Consider the following 11,981-nt stretch of genomic DNA (forward strand, 5'->3'; position numbering starts at 1 on the left):
GTTATAGTCTAACTGCAGTATTTGTCTGGTTTAGGGGTGGTATTTGGTGCTGCATTGTATTATTAATCATTTCTGGGGAGGTATTTAGTTCCTCACTGTATTATTCAGCCTGTCTCTTCATTCATTGCCTGTCTCCTCTTTCATTGTTCCTCTCCTCCACACTACCCCCCACCCTCTCCTGCACAGTCTATGCACATGACAGGAAGTGGGGCGGGAGGTAAATGAGTGCGGTGGAGACTGACACACGCTGCAGGTGCTTCTTCCCTGGGACTCACCATAAGCTGCTGGCAGGGAGCCAGGTAATGTGAAGTAAACTATTATAAAGTACTGAAATGATTCAGAATGCTGACAAAAGCGGCCTAGCATAGGCTATAGGAACCTGTCACCAGGTAAATTTCTGGTGACACACAGTAAAGTAAACAAGTATCTGATGCTATTATATTGCACATTCACTGTACATGAGATCATTATGAACATTTTGTTTATTTGTAGGAATTCCACAGAAAAGCAGGAATCGGTGCAGCTCGCGGTCAGGACGGCCGAGAAACTTCTAAAAGAGCTAAAGCCACAGACGCTTCAGGGTCACATCCAGCTCCGGATCATGGAGAACTATTGTCTAATGGCAACCAAACAGAAAGCAAATGTAGAGCGAGCGCTGAACACGTTTACCGAGGTTGCGGCCGCAGAGGTGAGGAGCAACGCGCCAGCGCCGACCTGGGTTATAGTCAGTGGGCTGCACCCGTGTACTAGAGCCATGGCCAGCGAGGTCCTGTGCTCCCTCACTGGTTCAGTCTCACAAGGCCAAGGAGTGACAAGTGTTGGTCGAGGGTGCATTGGACCTCACAGCCACCGCTATGGTGCATCAAAATACTCATTTACATAGGAATAAAATAGTATTTTTATTATGATTGGCACTTCACCTTCACTATCAAGTCTTAAAGAGAACCTGTCACCATGATTTACCCTACTAAACTACCAGACTTCTCAGGTCGAGCATGAAATGTCCTTTCTAGAATTCCCTCTTTAATGAGAAATCTCATCCATTGACCTATAAAAAAAAATCTCCCCTAAAGTCAGGCAAATATGACTCTTCTAGTTTAGTGGTTGCAAGGCAGTGTCACTTCAGGAGCCGCTATCATTGGTTCTATAGCACCTCGAAACATGTTATGTGTCATATTACAGATAAAAATCTCATCTTATCATCTTAAGAGATCACATCAGGCTTATGGCTTTGTAGTATTCAGAACCAGATATACGGCGAGCTGCCGATAAAAGATCCAGTTTCCGCCCTTTTTTTAACCGCCTGTATATCCAGTTCTCAGAGATCATATTCTTAACTTTAATATGACACAAAAGTATGTTCCTAGGTGCTATACATTTAAAGTGACATTTCCCCAGGCAACCAATAAACTTGACTCGTCTCATCTCTGAAAATAAGGTGAGAAGAGTCATATTTTCCTGACTTTTTATAGATGGGAATTCTACAAAGGACATTTCATACCCTCCCTAAAGGAGATAGTAGTTTAGTGGGGTAAATCCTGGTGACAGGTTTCCTATAAATCTGGCAGATTTCACTTTGACAAACTTTATTTTCAGTGGTGACCCCTCCTCTCTCCATAGAGATGCACTGCCGTGTATACGAGGAAAGATAGGACATGTGTACAGAACGGAGCCACACTTTTGTGGCTACGTATAGTTCCGTGTGGCCAATGCCATCTATGGGGGATGTATGCGGCCTTACGGTGGTGTACATTCGGCCTTGTTGTCAGATTGCTGGGGGTGGGAGGTCTGATTGCCTTGAGCAGAACTATATAAGTGTACAGACCGCTCCAGTACGTCTAGTTTTGGGGCCTGTATTGGTCTGGAAGTTCGGAACGGTGGGACTTCATAGAGGCGCTTCTGGCAATCCTCGGACTAGGGGACAACACAGGAAGTGAAGTCCCCTGAAAAATTGAAGTCGAGGACACCACTCATTGGCTGAGGCTGGTCCTATGACCACCTGTAACATCCAGGCCCGGAAATCGGAAGTACAGGGGCTGACGCTAGCATTGGGAGTGGGGTAAGTATGCATGTTATTTCCTCCCATATTCCTGGAACATAACTACAGGCTGCTGGGTACAAGTTGGTGCCTCACTAATAGTGAAATTCCTTTGAATCTGAAGTATTTTTTGTAAGATTTCCAGAACCCATAACCATCTCCTTCAGAACTTCTTCCCATAATTCCTGTCTTTGTCCTCCAGAAGGACCACGTTGCGGCTCTTTTGGGTATGGCCACCGCTTACATGATACTGAAGCAAACCCCGAGAGCCAGAAACCAGCTGAAAAGAATTTCCAAAATGAACTGGAACCCGTCAGACGCAGAGGAGTTTGAGAAGAGCCTGCTACTGCTGGCCGATATTTATATCCAGTCAGGGAAATACGACATGGCGGGGGAGCTGCTGAAACGCTGCCTGCGCCATAACCGGGTGCGTAACATAGTGCGGGGGGTTATGCAAACTTGGGATAAATCCTCATTTTCTTTACCAATAATTGCTGGGGATCGTTAAGAGACGTTCAAGGGAACTGTTAAAACTCATTCCCGTGTCCATAATTGTAATAAAAATAAGGTTTCCTCATAATAATGGACAGCGCGTTATCAGAAAATACCTTTTATCGGAGCGCAGGAGAATCCTCTGGGGGCTCCTAATGTTCCTCTTCCAGAAGCAATTACACTGACAATACAGACTGCCTCATTCATACACAGATTTCACCTCCAAAAATCCTCATTGCTATTCAGGGGATGAGGCGCTCCATATTACTCACACTAATTCCTTCCAAATATTCTGGCAATGAGGCACTCTTCTTGGTCTTCAGTCAAAACGTCAATGAAAGGCGCAGGATAAAATACACTTTGACCCTTTCCGTTAATTCTTGTGTCCCATAGACATGGTCTCATAGAGGGGGCTATAGGCCGAGAGCAGGGGGAACGTTGTCATGCATTTATCCAAAACTGTTATGTCGTACAATTCCTGTATTCCAGTGTCATTGAAAGGTAAAATTAGTCAATGAAAATCTGCAGGTAGCATGCAATAGAGCAGGTGATACTGAGCAGATTGTACATAGGGACCTATCTGCAGGCGACATGCTATAGAGCTGGAGGAGCTGAAGAGATTATAACATGTAGATTATCCCACAATGTACAATCTGCTCAGCTCCTCCTGTTCTATAACATGCTGCCTGCAGACAGGACACTATGTACAATCTGCTCAGCTCATGATGCTCTATAATATGCTGCCTGTGGATAGGACACTATTTACAATCTGCTCCTGCTCTATAACGTGCTCCCTGCAGATTATTTTACAATGTACAAAGTACAGCAGAGCAGATTGTGATAGTGTCCTATCCACAGGCAGCATATTGTGTACAATCTACACAGCCCATTATGCTCTATAGTGTCCTATCTGCAGGCAGCATGTTATAGAGCAGGAGGAGCTGAGCAGGTTGTACATAGTGTCCTATCTGCAGGAAGCATGTTATAGAGCAGGAGGAGCTGAGCAGGTTGTACATAGTGTCCTATCTGCAGGAAGAATGTTATAGAGCAGGAGGAGCTGAGCAGGTTGCACATAGTGTCCTATCTGCAGGTAGCATATTATAGAGATAGAGGAGATGAGCAGATTGTACATAATTTGCTATCTGCAAAAATGTTTCTGTTTTGCTGCTCTGACCTTTGACCTATTTCACACCATTATTTTACCCTGGCTGCCCTGACCTCTGCTGGTTCTTGACTGCTCTCTGCCCGGCCACTGGAGCCTTTCAATGACTACTCTTGAAGGGGTTTCCCCACTAACAAAAAGTTGGCCTTATCCATGGGATAGGGCATAACTTGCTGATCAGTGGGGGGTCTCGGATCACAAAAACGAGGGACTCCTCGTCGCTCCGTCAGACTAATGGAGCAGACTGCTGCGTATGATCGTTCTGCTCCATTAAATCTCTCTGGAGCTGATGGAGATGAGTGAGCGCAGCGCTCAGCAATTTCCATCAGCTCCATAAAGATTAATGGAGCAGAACGGTCATGCGCAGCAGTCTGCTCCATTAGTCTGACGGAAGTACGTGGGACCCCATCGGACTCCGCGTTTTCGTGATCTGTGGGGGTCTCAGCACTGAGACCCCCACTGATCAGCAAGTTAGGCCATAGGCCTAACTTTTGTTTGAGGGAAAACCCCTTTAACTTGTTTGGGTTTGCTGTCGCCTACATCAGTACTAATTTCATGCCTGGTCGTCACAGGCCGGTCTTCTGGTCTGTATAAGATCATCCTACAGGACACCAGATGTGTATTTCTGTATTTTCTGGTGCCAGATTAAAGGAATTTACCAGATATCGGATGTAATATACATTGACATGGAAAGTCGTATGACTTCTAATTATAGAAACAGGTTTTCATTCCTTGTACCTTTCTCTTTGTTCTCCCAGTCGTGCTGTAAGGCCTATGAATACACGGGATACATCATGGAAAAAGAACAAGCCTATAAAGATGCAGCCAGCAACTACGAACTGGCCTGGAAGTACGGGAACCAGACCAACCCCACTGTAGGTAAGTACCTGAGAACACAGACTGGGAGGATGACAGAAAAACTAATAATCGTCTGAAAGGGTGGTCCACGCTGTATACTGGCGGACCACCGACAGATAGGAAAGTCTGGGATTGCTAGTGTTGGCATATAGATATATTCTGCTGTCCGTATACCTAGCATGGAAGTTACGCCAGTGTATGGGCTTAAAGGGGTTGTCCCATTGTAGGCCCTATCCTGTTGAGATTTGTATCTTGAATATGACACCAGAAGCAAGTTACTAGGTACTATAAATCTGAAATCTGACGCTCCCCCCTGCAGCCTCTAAACTTGACTCATCTCAGGCAAATATGACTGTTCATTGTCACATGATTGGAGGAGATTGTTTAATGGTGAACGGGTGAGATTTCACATAAAAGAGGGGATTCTAGAAAGGACATTTCATACCCGACCTGTGCTGTATTCAGGTGAATTATCTCACAGCATTTTTATTATTTTCAGGATACAAATTGGCTTTTAATTATCTTAAGGCGAAGAGATACGTGGATGCCATTGATGTCTGTCACAAGGTAAGATCCTCTGGTACAGATGGACTTGCAGAATTCATTGCTCCTCCATAGCTGTATGGATCAGCACCGGCCTTTGCTTTCGCTCTTCTAGCTTAACCCAATCCCCCAGGTGTTAAGTGTCCCACAATTGAAGGGACAAGGCTAAGCTGTCAGGATGAGCTTCATCAGGATGACAGGAGTGATCTTATCATCTATACTATTTTCTATCTCACTTAAAGGGAACCTGTCACCAGGGATCTCATTTTTCACTAAAGGCAGATTGCATTAGCCCATTACACCTGCAGTGCAAATGTGTCTTTCTGCTTTCTCTAAGCATTTGCATTACAATATAATTGTGTGTTATAACTTATCTTGCACCCTGACAGTCCTGTGTAGTCCTAATTGTTGGGCTTTGGTTTGGTTGCATTTCAAAAAAACAACTTGTGAATTGTCTGTGTTACTTACTCCTCAGATCTTAGCCCCCACCTTTGTGCTCCTGTACAGCCCCTCCCTCATTTTCCTTCATAGAGCTCACAGCCTGGTGGCATCCGTGGGATAGGGAGGAGCTCCTGCTCTATAACATGCTGTCTGCAGATAGGACACTATGTACAATCTGCTCAGCTCCTCCTACTCTATAACATTTTGCCTGCAGATAGGACACAATGGACAATCTGCTCAGCTGCTCCTGCTCTATAACATGCTGCCTGCAGATAGGATCTTATGTACAATCTGCTCAGCTTCTCCTGCTCTATAACATGCTGTCTGCAGATAGGACACTATGTACAATCTGCTCAGCTCCTCCTGCTCTATAACATGCTGCCTGCAGATAGGACACTATGTACAATCTGCTGAGCTCCTCCTGGTCTATAACATTTTGCCTGCAGATAGGACACAATGGACAATGTGCTGAGCTCCTCCTGCTCTATAACATTCTGCCTCTAGATAGGACACAATGGACAATCTGCTCAGCTCCTCCTGCTCTATAACATTCTGCCTCTAGATAGGACAAAATGGACAATCTGCTGAGCTCCTCCTGCTCTATAACATTCTGCCTGCAGATAGGACACAATGGACAATGTGCTGAGCTCCTCCTGCTCTATAACATTCTGCCTGCAGATAGGACATGATGGACAATCTGTTTAGGACACTTAAACATTTAGGTTTTTTTTTTACTTTTACGTATATATTTAGTCTAAAATTCATTTAAAGTAGCATTGGAAGTTTTACGGAAAGTCTGCAAAAAGATTTATAACATTGCGTTTTGTGGCATTTTGCACTTTTAGTTAACGAAATAAAATCATTTTACTGTACAAAAATATGTAAAAATATTAATATAATTGTTGTGGTCACCATTTCTTGTCTCCTTCTGCAGGTCTTAGAACTTCACCCAACTTACCCGAAAATAAGGAAAGACATTCTTGACAAAGCCAGAGCTGCATTGCGGACGTGAATAAAATTTTGGAAGTTCTTATGAAAGAACTTGGGTAGGAAAGTCGTGCGGGAAGAGATGGGGCTCATCTATACGGACCTCAGTACTTCTTCATGGAAGATGGAGGTGTCTGCTGCAGCAGCTTCCTCCCAGCCCGGGACCACAGCAGATCAACACCCTCCTCTTCTTCCAAACATTCTAGGAGTTAGTTAGTGACATGCAGTATAGGAGAGATAACTGTGAGAACCAATCAGGTCACTGCTTGCACTTTCCCCCCCCCCCAACATATTGGGATCACAGAGGTGAGTTATGATTGGTTGCTGGGGGCCGATTCTCAACTTTCTCAATCAATCATTTTGTTGAAGTTTTTAGAACAGAATCACAAAAATAGAAGAGAATGTGTACTATTTATACATTAACTATCACTTTAAAGTATCACTTTAGATTGGATCTTTTTGTAGAACCTGTGGATCTGGGTCGGTGCCTTGTAAGAAGGTGATAGCGCAGTGAGGAGTCAGGTGGGCGGCTTGTGATAGGAATACAATACAAAATAGGAATACAATGTATATTGTGATAGTTGTTTTCTGGAAGTCATGTAGATAAAATATCTGCATGTTTTGGGAAATCTGGGAATGGATCATGTTTATAAGTCATCAACATCAGGATAGGATATAACCTTCCAGTGGGAGGAGGTCTGAATATGCGGACACCCTCTAGTAGCAGGGAGAGAGAACAATGTCCCATCATGAATGCATCAGGAGGTGGAGATTTTTCTGCTGCCAGAACATTCATCGCTTTGAGACTTCTAAAAAATAAGGAGAGACCCATTCAGCTCCTCTTGCTCTATAACATGCTTATTGCAGATAGGACATTATGTGCAATCTGCTCTTCTCCTCTTGCTCTATAACAAGCTTCTTGCAGAGAGGACACTATCTACAAACCTTCAGCTCCGCCAGCTCTATAACATGCTATCTGTAGATAGGTCATTATGTACAATCTGCTCAGCTCCTGCTGCTCTATAACATGCTGCCTGCAGATAGAACACTATGTACAATCTGCTAAGCTGCTCTTTCTCTATAACATGCTGCCTGCAGACATAGCACTACATACAATCTGCTCAGCTCCTCATGCTCTGTAATATGCCACTATCAGATAGGGAACTATATAAAATCTACTCAACTCCTTTTGCTCTATAGCAAGCTTCCTGCAGATAGGACACTAGGTACAATAGGTCTTCCCATTCTAAGAAGGGATACAGGAGGCAAATCCTTGTGAAGGTCCAATTGGTTGGGTTTCCACCATTTCACAATAGGTGACACCTTGTAAACCTAATCCACTGCCTTTAAATTGATTTTCCGGATGGATGGCGGTGTGGGGACCCATACTCACAACATGATGTTCCTCTGTGAGTCACTCTGTACTGTACATTACTGTACTTTGATGAGTCCGGGCTCCACACATTGTTCAGACCAGGACTTATGGCCGTCCTTAGGTCTACCAATCACGACCGACTGCTGCGTCAGTTCTGCTTTTTATTATCATGGTAATTTATTTAAATGAATTATTTTTTTTTTGTATATTAAAAAATTATCCAAAATTCTGACTATTACGAGTGATCCGCACATCTTATTACTTATGCAGCACAAGGTTACATATACATATACTTGTATCATATAGTGATTGTTCTTATAGACACCTACAGTCTATAGTGGCCAAGAGTGCACAGTACAGCACAGAATGGGGATAGGGATAGACTTTTATGGCTATAAAGTAACATCCAGCAAACATCAACTTATCCTCCTGACATATCGGGGGTCATTTACTAAGGGCCCAATTTGCGTTTTCCCGATGTGTTTCCCTGAATTGCCCCGATCGGATTGTGGCGCATCGGCGCCGGCATGCACGCAACGGAAATCGGGGGGGGGGGGGGGGCGTGGGCGAACAAAAACCCGACGGATTCGGAAAAACCACCGCATATTTAAAAAAAAAAGTGTTGTGGGACTCGCGCTTACCTTCACCAGGAATAGGGCGGTGAACTTCAGTGCATTCCAGCGGGCCTTGGCGGAGTTCAGCGCAGCAGCGCCACCTGGTGGACGTCGGAGGAACTGCCTTAGTGAATCCCGGCCGGACCCGAATCCTCCACAGAGAACGCGCCGCTGGATCGCGAATGAACCGGGTAAGTAAATCTGCCCCATCGTTCTGGCATAAACCCGACACAAAATCTAAACAGAACCCCTGATTCGCCTCCACATGGGGCCCCACACTCCGGATGTCATGTTTTCCCGTATTAAGGAGCGCTGTATAAATGGCGACCTTCTCATACAAGGGACCACCAGGCCTAATGCAAAAGAATTGTAAACATCTGATGTGATTTGATACATTAATGCGAAGAGGTCAATGGCTTACGTGATTTGGGTAGAGCCGCAATACCAGCCTCTGCCAAAGTACAAGAGTGGCGCTGTTTCAAGAATTTAGTTTCTGCTCCAGCACTTTAGATCCTAACTGGTAATCTCTGGCATAACACCGCGTAACATTACATCAGCGCAGAGATGTATTAGCATTGAGCTGATATTTCTTGGCACGTTCCTCACAAAATATCTTTTTTTGCTCTGCGCTTTTCATTCCAAGCCAGCAGAATGTGTGGTCTGACATGGTGTCTGTGTAGACGCACAGTCTGTCCACTAGAGGGAGCTCTAGTTTTTTTTAATTTTTTTTTTTAGCTCACTTGTTCACTCCCTAGTAATCCCCAGTTCAGTGCTTTATATTATATCTGCTGCACCTATTCCTCTATATTGGGAACACAAATACAACGAGTGACCGGTCCCTAGAGCTCTGTTCACTAATTGACACCCTTCTAATAGACTCGCATCTGCAACTGTGTACGGCGTGTGATGCTGCGTGAAGCTGGGATAAGTCCCTGTCTTCATTGCGCATCTGCCATACCACTGCGGCTTCATTCACAGCAAAGGGAAATTATAAAAGTTTTTTTTTTTTTTTTTATTGTACCTATGTAGGAATCTCATACACTAAACCATCAGTCCTTAAGGACCCGTGGTATAAGATAGTATAAGGTAGTGGTGCATGATATGACTCTACCAGCGGGGACGCTGCCATCAAATAGTAATACCTAGAAAACAGTGTGCAGCTACTCATAATGAATAACACAACAATAAATGCACAAAGTATATAAACCACAAGCAAATACATACAGACCAATATAGAGAAGCTGCCCAGGTGTATAGTATATCGTACTGTTATTCTGAGATACAGCGCCTCTCTCACACATAGGTTGTTCCTGGTATTGCAGCTCTTTCTCATTCCATTCCACTGGGCTGAGGTCTAATAACACACAAATGAACAGATCCTGTAAGGACGACTTACACTCAGTGGGGGGCATTCATCACGGCTTTTACACCAATTGTTATGTGTTCAAGCCCTGTATCATACCTCCCAACTTTCGTAGCAAAAAAAGAGGGACAAAAGATGTTACGATATGTGTGTTGCCAAAATTTGTTTTCGCTGAGCCACTCATTTTGCTCTGCCCATTACTCCACCCCCGAACAGTATAATTTCCTTCGTAGTGCCCTTCATCTACCCCTCTTATTGTGCGCCCCAGCAGCTTCCCCTCTTTTTTTCCACCCACAGTAACTCCCCCTTGTATTGTGCTCACCAAGAACCCCCCCTTAAATTGTGCCCCCAAGCAGCCCCCCCCCCCATATTGTGCCCCTCTAGCAGTCCCCCTCATATTTTACACCCCCAGCTGCTCCCCCATATTGTACCCCCACAGTAAAATAATATAATAATATACTCCCCTTTCCCCGTTTCACTGCAGCAGCTCCTCCTGCAGCCTTCTGCTGTACGTAGCGCTGAAGCCGGCAGGCAGGGATGACACCATCACATCACACGTGCCGGCTCTGCTACATACAGCAGACCAGAGAAACCGTGATAGTGCGGGGAGCTGCCGTCCATCACACACAGCAGCAGCGGAACATCAGAGATTTGGGAGCGCGCTTCTCTGCAGTACACTGTTACATTGAATCACACTGAAGAAGACGACACTACTTGGCCTGATTGTGCCATGTGAAATGCACTGCAATGGCTGTATAATTTATAGCCGGACCCTGTGGAGAGTATTGGTCAGCATGTTGAGTGTTGTAGTACCCGAGGGATTGATCTTGCTGAGCTTGTACCTCGGCAGAGATGATCCACAATGGGCTCTCGAGCGGTTACTGAAGCCCTTACCGGAAGGTTACTCATCCCTGGTAAAGTGCCTCTAATAAAACTCTGGGAGCTCTGCCAAGTAGGATGCGGATTCATTTTATGTTACTTTATTACATTACGTCGGGCACCGAGCCAGGGCCACGAGGGATACGGACAGCCACATAGGCTTCACTGCTTCAAGGTTAAGTCTATTCATTAGTCCCAAAATCTATATGTCCAGAACAGGCGCTGGGTCTCGCTGACCCCTCCGCATCTGCTCCTTGTACTCTCTGGTTTTCGCTTGTCCTCCTTCTGTAAATTGCTGTTTCTGAGCACACAGGACCCCAGAGGATTAATGACCTCGCTATGGCTTCTCCTAATGGATCACATGGGACCCTGGCGGGCAATCCCACCGGCAAGGAGCCGGCCTGTTCTGTGTCTTATCAGTAATTGCCCTGGTCTGTGGTTTCTAATGTCTTGTCATGTGAAGTCAGCATTTTTACTGAAAGGGAAACTCTAGGGCGGAGGTACCCACAAAGCCTGATATACCCCCTTACTGCCCCACGTGCTATAAAATACCTCCTTATAATGCTCTCTATTCTCTAACCCATTACTTATATAATGATCCCTTTTTCTGTTGCACCCAATCTTTAAAGGGAATGGCCACAAAGGACATTTACCACCAGGATGAAAGATTGTAAACCATGTGCCCCCCATGTGTCATGATCCACTTTTTTTTTTAAAAAGACATCTACCACCAGAATGAGGGACTGTAAACCAAGCACACTGACATACTGGTGTGCGCCCCCTCTGGCAGGATCTGCTCTTGTTTTAGCTTCTTAAGCCCCGGCTTTTACAAAACATTTTTAAAAATATTATGCAAATGAGCCAGAGGGGCTCCAGGCTCCATTGACCTCTATAGAGCCTGGAGCTGCTCATTCTCATTTGCATATATATATATATATATATATATATATATATATATATATATATATATATATATATCATTAGGGGCACACAACAGTATGTCAGTGTATTGGTTTACAATCCTACATCCTGGTGGTAGATATCCTTTAAGATTCTATTTCCTGTTACCGATTTATGCACCCTTTTCTGTAGCACCCCATCTTTAAAGGGACTAGCAACTTGTATCAAATTTTAAGACGGTAAATTTAAGACCCTAATAGGGTCACCTTTTAAACTTTGCCGTTCACTGCTGGTCACATGACTCTCAGGCAGCAGGACCTCCAGTGACG

The 11,981-nt window shown here is 44.6% G+C and overlaps 1 protein-coding gene across 3 annotated transcripts in view; it reads left to right on the forward strand.

The window, feature by feature from the left end:
* TTC21B (tetratricopeptide repeat domain 21B) overlaps positions 1–7,091 on the forward strand; it is a 54,729-nt gene extending 47,638 nt beyond the window's left edge. For 2 of the 3 annotated variants that reach the window (XM_072121829.1, XM_072121831.1), the window contains 5 exons: positions 493–688; positions 2,241–2,465; positions 4,451–4,571; positions 5,050–5,117; positions 6,469–7,091. In XM_072121829.1, the coding sequence (XP_071977930.1) occupies positions 493–688; positions 2,241–2,465; positions 4,451–4,571; positions 5,050–5,117; positions 6,469–6,546 (688 nt within the window). In that variant the 3' untranslated portion in view covers positions 6,547–7,091. The remainder of the gene's footprint in view (positions 1–492; positions 689–2,240; positions 2,466–4,450; positions 4,572–5,049; positions 5,118–6,468) is intronic. The other variant, XM_072121830.1, reaches the window with a different exon arrangement.
* The last annotated feature ends 4,890 nt before the right edge of the window (positions 7,092–11,981 follow it).

The sequence above is a fragment of the Engystomops pustulosus genome, chromosome 8, assembly GCF_040894005.1.
Source record: "Engystomops pustulosus chromosome 8, aEngPut4.maternal, whole genome shotgun sequence".
NCBI lineage: Eukaryota > Metazoa > Chordata > Amphibia > Anura > Leptodactylidae > Engystomops > Engystomops pustulosus.